Source organism: Ctenopharyngodon idella, chromosome 5, assembly GCF_019924925.1.
Source record: "Ctenopharyngodon idella isolate HZGC_01 chromosome 5, HZGC01, whole genome shotgun sequence".
NCBI classification, from domain to species: Eukaryota; Metazoa; Chordata; class Actinopteri; order Cypriniformes; family Xenocyprididae; genus Ctenopharyngodon; species Ctenopharyngodon idella.
Window position 1 is genome coordinate 25,887,506 of NC_067224.1, and position 19,452 is coordinate 25,906,957.

The window sequence follows — 19,452 nt, forward strand, 5'->3', positions numbered from 1 at the left end:
AGATTGAAAGACCAATAAAAGATGAGATACTTTCAGTACAGAATAATAAAATGTAAACAAATGCTAAAGTTTGCTGTGTCATAGGATGTCATAAGTTTTGGTCTTTTGGAACCTAATATTTTCACATTTTGAAATGCTGCATGACCAGATACCTTCCCCCAGAGGGAGACTACAACATCTGTTTAAGTCCACATGAAATGAAAATTCACCTCATCTATTTTCTAAATGTATGTTTTGTGTGTGAACGATTCATCATTGCATATGTTATTATAACTGACCTCATAATTCTTACAGTCAGAATACTATAACCCCGATCTGCTGGTAAAAGGACAGAATTCTCTGCTGATCTATGCTGATATCTCCAATGATTTATTCTGCTTAAACCCTCCACAATCAACTCATATCTCAAAATCCAATCAACAGCCAGAAAATAGAATCAAATCTGTTACACTCGGATGTATGTCACAACATGAAAGAGAAGATCTGCCTAAATTGCTATTTCATTGCATCTTGCCATGGGATCCCAACAAGGAGATCAGAGGCCATTTGAATGGTAGTCAATGGAGGAGAGTATGTGAGGTAAAATGCTGAATTAATTGCTTTTCTGTGGAAACATTTTGCATAATGAATCTACAGCTTTGTTGCTAAACTTAAACATGTCTGCCATTACATTTTCATTTTGGAGTGAGCTAGAACATGCTTGCCAGAAAATACTAGGCCTAGCTATTAATTTACCCCACTGCATTCTATTTCTATGGTCTGCCAATAATTATATACTGTCATAAAACTGTCTGATGACCCAAAGGGGTTGCAATCTCCCCTTTTTAAGAAAATCTTTCATGTCCCATAACAGGTGCTGCCACTGTGGTAGGGGGCACAGGACATGATGTCAAACTGTGCCAACATGAACTTCATAAAATATGTAACATTTCTCATGTGACCTATCAAAGGCAGCTGAAGCAGATCACAGCAGGGACTTGTCTGCAGTTGGGATCGATCACACTATTGACAGCACTGTAGACTTCCTGCTTACATCGTTCTCATTTATCAGGAGGCTTAACTTGTTCTGCCCATGAAGGGCATGTTCCTGGATCAACGTCGATGTTGCTCCTAGAACAACATTAGAGATTAGCGAGATTAGAGAGAAATAGAGATGGAAGATGTTTTCTTCATACATTTTATTTTATCATTAAATTTTCATTATGTGACAGAGTTTATGAGGCACAAACAGACTGTAACAAAGATAAACCCTTTAGACAAAAAAAAAAAAAAAACGTAAATAAAAAAAAATCTAAATGACCCTAAAATGACCTGCAGTACATGAAGTGAACATCAAATGTTCATTATGAACAGCAAGAGAGTGACTCTGAACACTAATAATTTAACTTTCAATTCAACTCCATCTGCAAAGTGCAGAGCAGTTTTACTATGGAATTGGTGGTTTGTATGCAAGAAAGCAAAACAAAAACAGCATTTTCTTTAGATGAACAACCAAACGAATACAAAATACGCACTATGGCTTCCTTCTCTGAGGCGCCTTTTAGCTTTAGAAGAACATAATTACTTCATTACACACAGAACGAAAAACTTGTTTAGCTGGTGTAGACCTGACGTAACTTTAAACAGAATAACTACAAAACATCAACTTCCCTTTTTTGCATTCATCACCACAAGCTCTCAACATTTACACAAAGTTCAAAATTAAGAACAATTCTGCATATTCATTGGTCCATTTTAAGCATCATACAACGTATCTTATGATTGGTGGACTCATCATTTAATGGTTCTTACAGGTTTGATTACATGAACTCTGACAGAAAAATTACTTATTCACTTTGCATATAATTTACAGCGCAATAGTTGTACATATTTTTCTTGCTAAAGCATTTCAGTATGTTCTGTATAATACTTTTAATCTGTAAAATAATGGCAGAAAATATCCTTGTTTTATGACAAAATTAGAATATATTTAGAAACAGATCTAATAAATGGTTGCGATAAATGTTTACTAGCAGCTAACTAATCAATAAGAGGAAAGATGAAATAGGTTTCGTTAAATGGAAGCACTTGTGATATTCGTATCCGTGAAGACCTGAATCAAAAACTAATAAGGCATAAACCACAGATTCCGGTTTGTAGACACAAACACATTCAGTGAATCAGAATTAAACAGCTATGATCTGGAATCCTAATAAGACCTTCAATGCGATGGATATGATGCAGACTAAACTCCGCCTCCTGATTAGCATAAGCCCATTTTGGGCTTTCCTAATCAAGCCTCTACAGAAAGAACAACAATTTCATTTCATAGAGCATTTGAGTAGTGTAAGTAGTGTCAGGTGACATGTTTAATGGACTTAGATATTTTGAAAGAATTCTCAAACAAAATAATTTTGTCAGCAGTTCAAAAGCATAGCACTTTGATTTCCCTTAGAGTTATCATTCCTTTTGTGGTCCTACATGTGCTTACGTGTGCATTTGAGCTGGAGGAATATTCTGAGGTTACTTAATGAATAAAGCAGGCAAAGCCTTCTCATGCCGTCATCCCAAATCTCACGTGCCATTTATATTATCATATATAATAAAATACCTCATCCAGGTCTCTATATTACATCATAATACCTTTATCTACATTATATCAAACATATCATCTATATTACACGAATAACATCTAACACTAATCATTTATTTTACATTAAATAACCTCATACCTGTTTTACTTCTCACCTCACACTATGCAATTTGAATCATTTTATACCTCAATTCTTTTTTTGTCCCTTTGACCTGCATATGTGCATTTATATTTAAATTAAATGATTTCCTCATCTGTAATGAACATTTAAGTGTTTCACAAACACTGACCTGTACAGGTTGCACAGAGAAATAGAGAAAAAGGAAAGGTTTATGGCTTTTAGGGCAGTGTTTTGCTATGATTGCTCTGAAATAGTGTGTTAGTGTGCGTCTTTAAGCTGGTTTTTACGTGCATGTGCGATCAGAGCGTCTGTGTCAACAGCCCGTTCAAAGAAGCGAACGACAGACGGTTCATTCAGAAGAGATGCAAGAATCTGCTCAAAGGAAAAACTCCAGTCCCCATCTCTGACCGTAGAGGGTGAGCTGGGTGTGTCTGTTGGTGTGTCCAACGCAGGGCTGCTGGTTCCAGTGGGACTGCTGGTGGGCGTAGAAGGGCGCGAAGTTGAGTTCGGGGTAATGTCAGAGTGGGACGGCAAGGTTTCATGTTGACTGACCGGAGACTCAGGGTGGTCGTGGCCGCCTTCACCCTCAGCGAGGGTCTCGGCCTCAGGGCTGGTGGGTAATGTTGGGGAGGTCTCTGGCTGAGCTGTGCTGGTGGGTGTATTTTGGGGTGTTTTCTGCGGGCTGCTCTCCTGTAGCTTCCGGCCCACCTCCTCCATGCGCAACAGAAGACTGGTCACTCGCGCCACGGCGCGGTACAGACTCTCCTCCTCCTCATCACCGTGGAACACACCATACAGAGTCTTCGTCAAACGAATAAACTGCACCTGGAACACATACAGTCTGTTTAATTGATTTGCACTGTATTTGCATGGCTTCACATTAACCACTACAAATGTGTTCAGCAATGACAACAAGTAAGCATAGAGGTTACCACGGGCAACATTCCTATTACACTTCAATAAGACAAGTCTAAACTGGAGTTTGAGGGCAAGAACAAGTTGTGTGTTCAGGACAAAAGACAGCAAGACTCACAGACTATGCCAGAGAACAGGAATAGAACTGCACTGAACGATGTCACTGTTGACACAATTGTCAAACACCTCAATGTATTTGTGGAATCATCACTGATCAGGACAAAGCAAACCAGGTGCTGTACTCAAATAAGCATGAGGAACCAACTTGATGTCCTAGATTCATTTCAGACATTAAATACTCATATTCCTATTAAAAAATATATTCCATTTTAAAAGTACACTTACAGTATTTTTGTAACATTACATTCTTTTAATAGCTTTTAATATATATTATTATTTTATTTTAATACATACAATTATTTCAACATTGATAATAAGGAAAACTGGAAAAGTGTAGCGCCAGATCACAGTCCAAACAAAAACTCATACATACAGCTTCTGGTGGTGTGTAGATCCAAAAATAACTCCAAAATCAAAAAACATGAAAGATCCGCACACGAGAATAGCGCGCACTTTTTGCGGCCCTTGGTACATAAATTAGTTTGAGCTTTTTTGGCTTTATTCTCGTGTGCGGATCTTTCATGTTTTTTGATTTTGAACATTGATAATAAGAAATATTTCTTGAGCAGCAAATCAGCATATTAGAATGATTTCTGGATCATGTGAGACTGAAGACTGGAGTAATGATGCTGAAAATTCAGCTTTGCCAACATTTAAAAAAATAGAATAAAAATATTTTAAATTGTAATTTTCCACAACATTACCATTTTACTGTATTTGATCAAATCCATATTATATATATACATATTATATATATATATATATATATATATACACACACACACACACACACACACACACACACACAGTCAAATCAAAATGTATTCAGTTCAGACACCTTGAACATTTCATTCATTAATACAGTTTATTTACTATAGTTTAAAAAATGGTAACAAAATGTGACAAGATCTCAGAGTTAAACTGTGTCAGAAAAAATTAATCTTAATTATGTCAGATAACACTTGAGCAAAACATGGTCAGGTCAAAGTGTCTGAATAATTTTTGTCCCAATTTTTTTTTATCAATTTTACTGGTAGTCCACTGTATGAAGAATTTTTGGGTATAATATGTCACAGTTTATTTTATTTTGCTATCCTCACTTACATAAATGAACTATAGTGTCCTGCACCCACTAGTAAAAATATATCAAAAATATCACAAATGTCTGAATATCACAAATGTTTGACTGTATATATATATCTGTAAATCTGTACCACTGTAAATCTTTAAATTGTTTCTTGAACCAAATAAAACGATTCAGTAAAATGAACCTGAATTCCCAACCTTCCCAACACTATTTATGAGAAAGAGGGAAGTTAAGAGAACATTTGATTATTTCCTTTGCTCAGCTTTCAGATGGTGTGCACAAACCATGTTAAAACAACAAGGAAAACATTGGAAAGTTAGTAGTGATGCTACATTTGGTTAAGGTACACAGATCAGCTGTACATAAACTTGAAAATCTCAGCATCAGACAGAAAAAGTCACTCAACTGATAATTTCTAGTTATTATTAAATGGCTGGATAATGCCATTTAATACCATTGACTTTTTCCTTTTTCCTGCACAAAGACTTTGCAGATATATGTACCCACTTGAATTCTGACCATGTTTAATTTTTGTGTTGTGTACCTGATTAATTCTGGGCAGATCTTTAATATTCTCCTCTCTCCGCTGCAAGTCTTCCTGCCACTGTTTCAGATACTCTTGCAGATCTACTTTAGCACGACCTGAGGGGCAAAATACATAAGATTTTTACACAGATCCCTGGGATACTCGATTCTGATTGGAGCATTTCAGCAATCTGTTGTCAAATATTTTTGTATTCCAATTTGACTCATCTGCCAAACTCTTTCCACTCACATAATCAAATAATTTCAACTCAAATAAATATTTAATGTCCATCTATTTATTTATTCGGTAAGTAGCCAAGTAAAAAATCCACAGTCATTCGATCTTTGCACAGTGACCCTGACCACCCTGTTATGGTTTATTTTGTGATATTGTTTGGTAAGATGCAGAGAACATGATTATAGGACAGGGATGAATACTCCACCTCTCTCTGGACATCTTCTGATCACTCCATCCTCTGCAGAGTCTACAAGGAAAAGAGGAGAAAATGTACAGCCATGATACCAGAGACACTCACACATGCATACATATAGACATGAATTTCATAAGCTTTACAGGGTGGGCAAGGATTTAAATTTTTGCTTCTTGATAAAACACCAAAATTTGCTGTTTCTAGAAATTATGCTTTTTTGATGTTAGGTGATACATGTTCCTCTTAAGCACAAACAAAAATACTACACACAACACACAAACATGAAAATACACATAAGCACACAAAATAAATCACAAACATTATAATACACCCAGAAGAAAGAAGAAAGAAGAAAGAGTAAACAGAAAGGAGGTGTAAGGAGCCACAGAAAGGAGTGAAAGCTGACCAGAAAGACGAGTGGAGAAAGAGTGATCTTCAGCTGGAGGAAAAAACCTAGACGACGGTAAAATCTTACATTCCTGGGTCCCTGGAGAAACACACAAAATATGCACAAATGCAGAAACACACTGTTTTCTACTTTTATTTGCATTGGTAAAAAATTGTCATGATCTGTAATAAGTAATGGACAAATTGGCACTTATCAAAATGGCCTATTGTTTTAACAAGGCACACAGTTACATCAAGAGTGGTGGGGATTTAGATAAAGTGGAGTTATCTTAGTAGTTACAGAACCAGGCTAGTAATCCAAATGTTACTGGCTCATATTACATTCGTCCCATGCCCTTCACCCAAGAGCAGGGTCGTCCAAACTCGGTCCTGGAGGGCCACTGTCCTGTAGAGTTTAGCTCTAACTTGCCTCAGCACACCTGCCTAGAAGTTTCTAGTATGCCTAGTAAGACCTTGATTAGCTGCTTCAGGTGTGTTTAATTGGGGTTGGAGCTGAACTCTGAAGGACAGTGGCCCACCAGGAGCACGATTGGACGACCCTGTCTAGGGTGAAGGGCATATTAGTGATATTGGACCAATGTAATATGAGCCAGTAACCCTGACCTAGAGGAGCTATAGCTGTACTAAATGTACTTTAAGTTCCTTTGTCCAATAACTAACTAAATGTTTAAAAATAAAAAGAATAATGAGGGGATGATATTAGCATATCAGAGGTTAGATATATTATACAGAGTTACAGAGGGGTCAGATACTGTATATAGATTAAACAAAGTTATAGAGTGGTTAGAAGACATAAAGATTATATATTTGACCCAACTATTACCCTATATAGATTATAAAAGTTTATTGATGGATAAGACTTATAGATTATACAGGGTTATAAAGGGATTAGACATACATATTACACATGGGTCAGATATGTAGATAATTAAGGGTTATTGAAGTATAAGACTGCATAAGGTTGTAGAGGGGACAGATATATAGAGATGCATCAATAAAAATCATACAAATCATTGCACAATCACAACACACATAACCATATTCACACTAAACTTTTATTATAGCACAGTGGCAGAGATCAGAGAATTAATTTACCTGGTTGAAGGTGTAGTTTGAAGAGAAGTTTTAGTTTTTCTGTGAATGATCTGTTGTGTAAGATATCTGCAATACAGACACACACACACACACACACTTGAATGAATCTGACAGGTTGGAAAGCAAGCTGCTATGTACTGAGGTGAAAGGTCAAAGAGCAGTCAGTTTAGTTCAGGGTTAGGCTTCTCTTACCCAGACCACATATGAATTCTTTAAAGTTCACAAGTCCATCTCCATTCTCGTCCAGAAGATGAAAAGCTGATCGTGCCAGCAAGCATGTGTGCGTGTGTGTGGTCCATGGCTGCAAGAGGTTAAACAGGCTACTAAACTGGGACTGATCCAGCTGGTACTGGTCCAGATATGGCAGGCTGGGGTCATGGTTCTGCAGGGCAGGACTACACACTGACCAGTAACAGCTCACAAAGTGCTGTCTCTGTAACACACAAACAGTCACTATACTGTATATTTATATGCCTACGCTCACATATACCCAATCAAAAGAAAATCACAAAAAAAAATCACACATATGTACTGAAAAGCACCAGTTTGTACAGTGTAACTCACCTTAAAAAGCACGTAGAGCTCGTCCAGCTGAGTAGCAGTGAACTTCACACCTTGAGCAACAACACGCAACTGCAGTAATATGACAAAAAATGAGACTATTAAACGATTTACTATGGACAACAATCTTTACTGCCACTGTATGTGCAAACAATGCGTAAATAAGAAAGTATGCAAATTATACCACATTCAAAAGTTTGGAGTCTAAGATTTTTCAATGTTTTTGAAAAAAAAAAAAAAAAGGGTCTTATGCTCAGCAAGGCTGCATTTATTTGATCGAAAATACAATAAAAAAAAAAACAGCAATACTCTGATAAATCATTACAATTTAAAATAATTGTTTTCTATTTTTCTATTTTCTATTTTAATTGTTTTCTATTTTCTATTTCTTAAAATGTCTCAGTAATTTGGTGATTTACCAATACAATTGCAGAATCTCATATTTTCGTTTCTTTATTTTGAAATTTTCAAAATTCTAAAGATTTGTATATTATATTATATTATATTTGGAATGTAAAGGAATAAGGTTCACACAGCATGGCATTTGTACTTACTACATTTTGTTTTGTTGTGTCTTCTAACGTCTGAATGACACAAAGCTTGTTCTTCTTCCGCATGTTTTCCACTTCCTCTGTTCGAATGTCTCCATATTTCTGAAACAAAGAAACTGTCTGTTTCAGGATTTGGTTTGCTGACCCCAGACTCGTCAGAGGGGAGGGTTTCGTCATCCCATGCAACACAAAATTTACACAAAACTATAAAATCTGTCACCATGAGTACAGGCGTTAATTGTCACTTTGTACAGACAGATTTTAATGGTCACTAGCTTTACCTCATACGCCTCTTTGATGAGATCACAGATGTCAACCTTCTGTATTGATTTGTCATTGGCTGTTGCAGATGCCTGCTGTACAGTAGCTGGTAGAGGACTGTCTTTATTTGTGACACTGTCAAAAAACCTGAAGGATAAGATTGAATATGAACAGATCGAGTTTGTGAATATAAAAATCCACTGCAAAAACAATTACAATTAAACAGCAGCTTGTCATCCAAAGACGCTCTGTAGGTTCAGTCATCCTGATCTTTCCTGAATGAATTACACAGCATGGAAAAAAGATCCATGTTGTAGTAGTAGTAGCAGTGGTCAACCTCTACTATAAAACGCTCACCTCGTAAGAGGCAGACAGGCCACAAAAATAAAAGGAACTGATAGAGAGAACAATGCAGCATGCTACCAACATGCTTGACCATCATAAAATGAAAACGTTCCAATCACCTGTTGAGGACTGTCACAGCTTCTGCGTCATCATGGCAACAAAGCAGATTGTCCATATTGTAGTCGAGCACAGCAAGACCAAGCTGCAGGATGGCTTTGATTCCATCATAAAAGAAACAATCAACGACATTCACAGCACTCTCAATTGGCAGTACACTGATAAAGAGAGTCAGGAACCATGACAACGACACTGACGAGAAGAACGACAGGTCTGTCATGTGTTCGGTCAGCTGGGTTAGATGCTCACGGATCAGTTCCTCAAACACGGCTTGGTCCACCAAGGCACCTGGAAAATATACAAACAGAGACTTGAATAATACTGTAAGCAAAAATAAATAGATTCAGTAAACTGTCACTAGCAGCACCAATCAGAATTGCAAACAATTCCAAACAGGATATGAGAAAGTATTTAACATAAAAAAGTCAAACATTAACAAAGCTCAGAAAGTTTAATTCACTTCAGTTGTGAGGGCAAGTAATTCCGAAACCTTTGACATTGTATTATAATGAAAACCTGCAAGTTTATTAAGATGATTCAATTTCATTCCAGTTATGCGATGTGTATAACCAGCTCTCGCACACATACCAATAATCCTGCGATTGAAGTAGTCTGGGAGCATTCGTTCACACACAGCAACCAGCAGCCAGAAGGCCTCTTCCTCTTTAGCATACAGCAGCAACACCGACGTCAGGATATTCATCGCCTGGACAGACCGACATAAAAACAACGAGTGAGCATCTTCTAAAGCCAAATGATAGTTTTATGAGTTATATACAATATCTGAAATTCAAATCATTGTTAGAATGAGTGGAAGGCAAGACTTTCAGTGAATAAAGTGAATAAAAACATAAATATGATATGAGTTTGGAATGACATGGGGGTGAGTAATGATAGAATTTCATTTCAGTCTGTGATGTAGTTGTATAGACAAATTTAATATAAATAAATATAAATTAAAAAAAAAAAACTGACTTCTTACAAATTGTTTGGCTTTCACAGCAGTATAAAAACAAACAAATCATGTTTTTTTCTACGCAGTCACCATATCGTTCAAATACTTAGACTTTGCATATTTTCCATGTTTATACTTTGCATACACAAAGTGTTGGATTACGTTGGATTACCAAAACCATTCATATTTCATGTACTTCCTGGTTTTAACACAAAAAATATTTATACGAGGCTTCAATAAAAAAATCTTTTTGTGCTGGTGTCTAGGTGCATGGTAATGAATAATTGTGTGTGTGCTAGTCTCACAGATAAAGCTCTATTGCTGTGCAAAAGCAGGATGTTGCATACAGACTTACACCATCATAAAGTCTGCTTCACTTTGAAGCTACAACTGGTCATTTACACAGGACACGACCATCTAACTGACATTTAAACATTTGTTAAGTGAATATTTCAAAAATTCTATGCCATGAAAACACTAGACCATTACAAACCTGTATGACTGTCTGAAATTGTTTAGTCAGAGTGCAACTTGATGGTTGAGAACAAGAAGCATCAGATGTTCTGTAAACTGTGCCATCTGATGTTGAGACCATGTGAGAAAACTAAATGAAATAAAAGAGTCACGTGTGTGCATATACCTGGCAGTAGCCGATTTTGGGGTTGCGGTGAGCATAGGCAGTCAGGACGCGGCGAAGGGCCGAGATTCCTGTGTCACTCTGAAATGCTGGGTGTTCCGGGAGGGAGCGATGCAAATCTCTCTCAATCTCATCACATGCAAGTGAACTGCTGCCCATGCACTCTTCCAGTAGGCGCCCGTAGTACCCGGGGTGAGAGGTCATGTCATGTACTGCACCTATAACACAAGCAAACATACATGTACAAACTGCAGCATACATACTGATATATATATATATATATATACACACACACACAAACACACACACACACACAACCAGAACAACACATACCTGAGAAGAGCATCCACAGTTCTCCTCTGAGAGTCTCTGGAACTCCTCGAACAATGAGATCACGTGTTTTTTTGGTGCAAAACATTCCGGTTCCACGGCCATATTCAGCGAAGTGGATCTGCCATGACTGCTCCTTCATTCGCTCCTTTAGCTGTCAACAGTGGGATCAAAAGTTTGCAAGATTTTTAAAAAGAAGTATTTTATGCTCATCAAGGCTGCATTGATTTAATCAAAAAAAGTTCTATTTTAATAAAACGTTATTCTTGTGATGGCAAACCTAAATCATTACTCCAGTCTTCAGTGTCACATGATCTGTCAGAAGTCTTTCTAATATGCTGATTTGTTGATCATTTCTTTATCATCAATGAGTGCGTTTACATGCATGTTCTTAAGCCGATTATGCTTAATAAGCCGACAACGAATGTGGTCATGTAAACGCGGTAACCCGTTTTCTTTTATCAGAGTAAGGTCATAAACGGCTTAAGCATAAACCGGTCGGAACAGGTAGTTTTTGGCTCTTACACCGATTTTGCGTGCCATGTAAACGCAATAACCTGCTTTCTGTCGGCTTATTGATGTGTGATACGTGACAGAAACACATCCTTAGTGCAGATTTAAATGTATCCAAACAGAGCGAGCATTTTGCAGGAAAGGAAGAAGGAAATGTCGCAAACGCAGACTCTTTCAAGACCCAGAAAACTGTAAAAATGTGTTCTCTTCTCTCGTGCAGCAGAAGTAGAAGTGGTTCAGTCAAAACGCTGCATCTGTAACTGCATGAGAGAATAATATATGAGCGGTAAGTTTCCCGCTGACATGTTGCAAGCTTTATTTAACATCACAACTGACATAACATATGGAATACTTGGAGTCAGATTCGCAAATGATTATTTTTTGACGTCACTACAGGGAAATAACCCGATTTATTAATAAAGTCATGTTAACGCAGTTTATTGCGTTGTTAGTTTACTGGTTTGCATGTAAACGTGGAAAACTGGTTATTTCAATAAGCTGATATATGTGAGTTATCAGCTTACTGGTGTGCATGTAAATGTGCTCAATGTTTAAAATAGTTGTGTTGCTTAATATTTTTGTGGAAACCATGATACATTTTTTCAGGATTCTCTGATGAACAGAAATTGTCTTTACTGTCACTGTTGATCAATTTAATGTGTCCTCGCTTAGTAAATATATTAAATTCTTTCCAAAAAAAAAAACTAACCCCAAACTTTTGAACGTTAGTGTATACCACTTGCTTTGATTCCACTAATTCTTCATTACTTAACTACATTATGCCAATATTGCAATAAGGTTACTGGTACCATTTTAGGGTCAAGGTTTTCCGCATCGTGTGGATGAAAGACGTTCATGAGAGCTTCAGTGCTGACAGCTTGACTTTGCCCCACCATCACACCCTCCTCATCCTCAGAGAGAAAGACACACACATACAATTTAGTGTCCAATGAGTATCCTCTGGAATTTTTTACAGTTATCACAAAATCATGCCATGAAATGTGGGATATTTTTCATTTGAGACTGCCTGTGACATTTTTAATTGTTATGGAATACATTTAATAATGGTATTATCATGGTAAGTATATGCAAACTAAAACATAATTTCTTTATATTAGTGGCTGGAGTGTAGAGGAATTACCGGATTACTGACACAATGCTGGGGGCTTCCTGCTGTGCCACACTTTCTGCGGATGGTGGCAGCAAGTCGCTCAAAATCCCGAACCTCAGAAAAACGCAAGGCTCTCTTGCCACGCAGACACACAGTCAGGGCACGACTACTGCGGTCTGGCAGCTCCACACTAAACACCTGCAGGCATGCATTAATGCCAAAAACACACAGAAATCAGCATTAGAAAAATACAAACACATTGATTATAAAAAAACAAACAAACAAGGAATTATGAACTCTCCAGCCACAAATATGTACTACAACATCATTTCTATTGAAACTTATGTCATGTATTTAAATATATTTGTAATTACAATGTACCATGTCGAAGTTGTAATTTTTAAAAGTGCACTTTATTGTGTTAAGAAATACAGACATGAATGAAAATTCTTCTTCTATGGTTTCACTATTCCTTAATCCCTCCCTGTTCTAGCTTGTACTATTCTGAAAGATGGCTAAAACTTTATATTACTAGAACTTCTTGTGTTTATTGCCTCTTTAAGATGAATCGAGATTAATTAAATGAATAAGAATTTAAGATGATTAAAATGAATTCCTCATTTGTAAGTCACTTTGAATAAGTGTCTGCTAAATGAATAAATGTAAATGAAAGTTAGGTGTACTGTAATGTACAGTTAGGTGGCCTTTTATTTCAATTATATTATCTGCAGTGCAATTAAGCATACTTATTTTTCTCAAGGGCAGTCTTCACCATGACAGATTTCTTTGCAGTTTGCAGAAAAATGAGCAGTTTACGCACCTCCCATAGAGGTATTATGAGATGGCACTGAGACCCATCCTGGCTCGCAAAGCACAGATAGTTCTCAGAGACACAGATTTTTCCAAGCATATTGACATGGCTGAATGGAACCCAGAGGAAACTCTCGTACACTTCACAAAGGCTTTCCTCCTGTGGCAACCGGAAAAAAGATCGGAATGACTGATTCCGTGCATGTATTTCCAGAGCCCTGCAAAGATTACAGTAAAGTCAGACATTGTTTAGTAAAAAAAACAAAGGTAACATTCACAGGAAAAACAAAACAAAAACTAATGCACCTCTGCGTGATGTGAAGGGGATTGGCTAGTGGATGTTCAGCATTAAATGTTTCTTTATCAAAGAACCGCAAAATGGCATAGTCGGCCAGCTGCTGCATGATCAGATATGTCTGCTGGAGCCTTAGGAGCATCGAAAAGAAATGATCCTCTCCACGCACACGCACACGGATGCTCTCTGCCAACAACATGTTTGACGTGCGTTCCAGACGGCTCACTTCATCCCAGGGATACACCAGTTTCACTAAGCAAGAAACGCACAAACATGAATAATATGAGATTTTGACTGACGCTAACTGTAAAAGGAGGAAACCACAACATATGAAGCGCTTACAGAGTAATGCGTGACATGTCTTGTCTTAAAATCCACAGGAGAAAAAAGTCATACAGGTTTGGAATGAGTAAATGATGACAGAATTTTCATTTTTGGGTGAACTATCACTATAGGAATTTGCTATGTAAATGTCCTCAATTATGATTGGTTAACCTCTTTGCATATGGAAAAATTACAATTTCCAAGTTGCTTAATAATGAGTAATCATTGGTGTAAACTTAGGCAGTTACATGTTAATACGGGGGTTTTCAAAGAGGGGTCCAGGGGGCCACAAGACATGATACGCTGTAAATAACAACCAATCATTATATTTAAGAAACAACATCTTGATGTTATATGCTTTATATATTTCTCACACATGGGTCTTCAAATGTGAAAATACATTGCTGCCATTATATTTTAGGAAGTGGCTCCCTGGCAAAAGGATCATAATATACACTGCTCAAAAAAAAAATATAAAGGAACACTTTGAAAACACATCAGATCTCAATGGGGAAAAATATCATGCTGGATATCTATACTGATATGGACTAAGTAATGTGTTAGGAACGAAAGGATGCAACATCGTTTGATGGAAATTAAAATTATCAACCTACAGAGGACAGAATTCAAAGACACCCCGAAAATCAAAGTGAAAAAATGATGCAGCAGGCTAGTCCATTTTGCTGAAATTTCATTGCAGCAACTCAAAATGGTACTCAGTAGTTTATATGGCCCCCATGTGCTTGTATGCATGCCTGATAACATCGGGGCATATTCCTAATGAGACGACGGATGGTGTCCTGGGGTATTTCCTCCCAGATCTGGACCAGGGCATCACTGAGCTCCTGGACAGTCTGAGGTGCAACCTGGTGGCGTCGGATGCCATAATGTCCCAGAGGTGTTCTATTGGATTTAGGTCAGGCGAGCGTGGGGGCCATTCAATGGTATCATTTCCTTCGTCCTGCAGAAACTGCCTGCTTACTCTCGCCACATGAATGCCGGGCATTGTTGTGCACCAGGAGGAACTCAGGACCCACTGCACCAGCGTAGGGTCTGACAGTGGGTCCAAGGATTTCATCTCGATACCTAATGGCAGTCAGGGTGCCATTGTCTAGCCTGTAGCCTCTATGGATATTCCTCCCCAGACCATCACTGACCCACCACCAAACCGGTCATGCTGAACAATGTTACAGACAGCATAATGTTCTCCACAGCTTCTCCAGACCCTTTCACATCTGTCACATGAGCTCAGGGTGAACCTGCTCTCATCTGAAAAGCACAGGGCGCCAGTGGCGGACCTGCCAATTCTGGTGTTCAATGGCAAATGCCAATCGAGCTCCACGGTGCCGGGCAATGAGCACAGGGCCCATTAGAGGATGTCAGGCCTTCAGGCCACCCTCATGAAATCTGTTTCTGATTGTTTGGAAAGAGACATTCACACCAGTGGCCTGCTGGAGGTCATTTTGTAGGGCTCTGGCAGTGCTCATCCTGTTCCTCATTGCACAAAGGAGCAGATACCGGTCCTGCTGATGGGTTAAGAACCTTCTACAGCCCTGTCCAGCTCTCCTAGAGTAACTGCCTGTCTCCTGGAATCTCCTCCATGCTCTTGAGACTGTGCTGGGAGACACAGCAAACCTTCTGGCAATGGCACGTATTGATGTTCCATCCTGGAGGAGTTGGACTGCCTGTGCAACCTCTGTAGGGTCCAGGTATTGCCTCATGTTACCAGTAGTGACACTGACCCTAGCCAAATGCAAAACTAGTGAAAAACAGTCAGAAAAGATGAGTAGGGAAAAAAATGTCAGTGGCCTCCACCTGTAAAACCATTCTTGTTTTGGGGATCGTCTCATTGTTGCCCATCTAGTGCACCTGTTGTTAATTTCATTTACACTTAACTGACCAGAACAATATCCCAAGAGACTTGATGCTATTCTCTGATTAAAAAGTGTTCCTTTAATTTTTTTGAGCAGTGTATTTAATAGATTTATTTAACAGATTTAAAAACCACTAATAAATGCATTGTTTTGACATCATAACAACCATAAAATGGTACTGTAATAGAGCTTGTGGCATTATGTAAGCAGGCCAGCATGTTTCTAACCCTCATTTCCCAGCATATAGGAGTAGAAACACAGGAAGTTGGTGCTGAGGTAGATCCAGCCCTGGTTTGGCACTCGTCCTTTCCAGTAGCTGCAAGAGAAATATGTCACAAGCTTCTCTTTCTGAGGCAATACGAACAGACGTTCAAAGCGCAGCACTGCCTCCCGGAAGCGCTCGGGATCTTCCTCGTCACCTGCGGATTTGCCCTCCTCTGCTATCAGACCCTACACAAACACAACATACCACCGCTAAAGTCAACAACACAAAAGCAAATGCTGGATCTAATATCTAAAATACCAGAAAACACAAAAACAGGGAGAAAAAAACATTTGACGGTATGTGAGAGCCAAATAACCCTCTCACCCTTATCTTTCCCTGGACAAAACTGGTGATGTCTTCACCAGAGTCAAACACAGAGAGAGTTCTGATGATGTTCTGCTGCAGCCAGTCCCAGTGCTGTGAGATTTCCTCTAAAGATGCTCCTGTACACACACACACACATATATTACATCAGGATCTGAATGGAGTCCAAGCCCTCACATACACATTAACACTGTGTGCAGCATCTCTCTCACCACAGGCGATGTTCCAGTACACCTGAGAGTCAGGCGTCTGGTGTAAAATTCGAAACGGGGCCACTTTGGCTGTAGAGTCAAGAACTGTGTCCAAAGTTCCAACCAGCAGGCCTAAAACAATGATGTAAAATAACAAACATAACATTATAAAAACATATCCATAAAATTTAGCTACATTTCTTAAAACCTGCAGTCTGAATTGCAATTGAATGTGGTCAGTTTTTCTACACTATCGGTCAAACGTTTTTGAATGGTAAGATTTTTTAATGTTTTTAAAAGAAGTCTCTTCTGCTCACCAAGGCTTAATTTATTTGATCCAAAATACAGCAAAAACAGTAATATTGTGAAATATTTTTACGATTTAAAATAACTGTTTTCTATTTGAATATATTTTAAAATGCAACTTATTCTTGTGATGGCCAAGCTGAATGAATTTTCAGCATCATTACTCCAGTCTGCAGTGTCACATGATCCTTCAGAAATCATTCTAATATGCCGATTTGCTGCTCAAGAAACATTTATTATTATTATCAATGTTGAAAACAGTTGTGTACAGTTTCTTCTCAGGATTATTTGATGAATAGAAAGTTCAAAAGAACAGCATTTATCCGAAATATAAAGCTTTTGTAACATTATCATTCATCAGCTAGAAGTTGTTGTTGTGAAAGTGATTCCAATGATATCTTTTATATTTAGAACAATTTTTAAAACTATTTCTTTATTGTTATTGTTATAGCTATTGTCCTTGGTGTGAACGGGCCTTTAGAATGATTTCTAAATGTGACACTGAAGACTGGCGTAATGACTGCTGAAAATTCAGCTTTGCCATCACATGAATAAATAACATTGTAAAGTATATTAAAATAGAGATATATAAAATATATAGAACAATATAGAATAATATGAGGCATGAGTGGCACTTGATTTACTTCTTGCAATGTCTCTAAGGCACACTGATGTTAGCAGGGACAAATTTTATGTTAGTCATTGAAAATCTGTCCTCTCTGCACTGCCTTATACACATTGCTTGAGAAAGAAGCTGGTGTATTATGGCTCTTAACCATGAAGCAAAGGTTTCCATGGTGATGAACTCCAAAGGAAAAAAATTGTCACTAATTAGAGTAAAACCTATAATCAGCCCACCAACAATTCTGGCCATACATTCCTCTGTTCTGGAGGAGACTCCATGACAATAAGACTTTATTACTAATAATTTATTTGTTTATTAATAATAATAATAATAATAATAAACAGTTTTGAGCACCCCGTCCAATGGCACAGCTGTAGTCCTGCTTGCATCTATCCTCTCATCTTATTTTTCTATACTCAGTCAATTAAAAAATGGTGGACCAATTGTAAAAATAAATAAACATGTAAATAGTAAATAGTTTTATACTGATATCACTAGAGTTTTCGCGTGAGTGTACATCATTTTTCAAAACTTTAAAAACTGTTAATTTGTTTATGTGGAAAACCTTTTTTATATTACCAAAAACCTTTAAAAGGAACAATGTTAATTGGCTTAAAATGACACAAAACTTGCAGTAATCGTGTCGCCCTTTACTGGTAAGATATTCCCAGGTTACAGCACCAATCAATAAAGCCTTCTTTCAGAATGACTTTGTTAAAACAGCATCTGTCAGTAAACACGCTGAATCCACCTAAACCTAAACAATCTGACGTCACACCATGACGCAACAACTCCTGTCAAAGGAGAGATGAAGTCCATATCTAAGATAGTCTCCGTATTAAACCTGTTTAGGCTTCAGATTCTACATATATAATATCTGGAGGAATGTTGCATTTTTAAGTACCTTTATGCACACGGTCAGTTTACCGCAGTGGTGACGTCAGCACTCAAAAGAGCACATCATCAGACCACTGATAGGGAAACTTGCAAAAAAACATCATATCCGCAAGGTTACGTTAACCCTTGACCTGTTGCAAAAGGACTTTGAGTTAAAACAAAATCAATAGTTTGAAAACTCAATTGAGGTGTATTTTAAGGTGTAACACCGAAAAAGACATCACATTTAGGTTCTCATTCAGCACAATAATTAAAGCATTAGAGCCTTTCATGTTTACAGCTTGCACACGGATATCCGCGCGTTCCCGGTACCTGTCAATCCTCCGCTGTCCTCTCCGTATCCGCGTCTGCGCTGCAGCACGAAGTAATCGTTGGATTTCTCCGTCACCCATAATTTCAGCGCGTTTTTGAGAAGCACCTCTTCGGGTTTGAGCCACATGCTGGAATTTGTTTTCAGAGATACGCGTCCTCTTGCATGACACTCGGATCATCTCAAGCGCATACACCCATAGATTTGAGTGTTGTTTGCTCTTGGACCGCTTTTCCCACGTCGACAGAAACTGAGCCAAAGACAGCGACACCGGCGCCACTGGGATTGTAGTCTTCCACATCTGCCCCGCTGAGCAGAGGAGAGCACTGCCCTGAAAACTATCGACTACAGTTCCCACAATCCCCGCTCCACCTCATGACTTTGTTTCAAATTATTTAAAGGAACAGCAACACATGTTTACGACAGGTTGTCATGATACGGCCCATAGCGTTTTTACCTGGAGCTCATGGTTTCTACCATGACTAAGCCGTTAAACGCGTGATTCATGAATAGGGATGGGAGTTGGAAAGTATAATTATACCCAATAACAATTCTTTAAGTACTTTTGAAAAAAGA

At 38.1% G+C, this 19,452-nt stretch overlaps 1 protein-coding gene across 2 annotated transcripts; it reads right to left on the reverse strand.

Annotated features, from left to right (window-relative positions):
• Positions 1-1,161: 1,161 nt before the first annotated feature.
• tbc1d8b (TBC1 domain family member 8B) lies at positions 1,162-19,197 on the reverse strand. 2 transcript variants are annotated; one of them, XM_051894261.1, is made up of 21 exons: positions 18,879-19,197; positions 16,760-16,870; positions 16,548-16,666; positions 16,186-16,408; positions 13,772-14,012; positions 13,476-13,683; positions 12,686-12,853; positions 12,354-12,455; positions 11,035-11,185; positions 10,705-10,919; positions 9,698-9,815; positions 9,112-9,397; positions 8,668-8,794; positions 8,390-8,488; positions 7,839-7,907; positions 7,467-7,707; positions 7,275-7,340; positions 6,178-6,258; positions 5,784-5,825; positions 5,360-5,457; positions 1,162-3,518 (listed from the first exon to the last, which is right to left on the reverse strand). In XM_051894261.1, the coding sequence occupies exons 1-21, from the start codon at positions 19,003-19,005 to the stop codon at positions 2,952-2,954; spliced, it is 3,459 nt and encodes a 1,152-aa protein (XP_051750221.1). In that variant the 5' UTR covers positions 19,006-19,197; the 3' UTR covers positions 1,162-2,951. The 2 variants fall into 2 exon arrangements, with proteins under 2 accessions (XP_051750221.1, XP_051750222.1); XM_051894262.1 differs by lacking the exon at positions 6,178-6,258.
• Between the last annotated feature and the right edge of the window lie 255 nt (positions 19,198-19,452).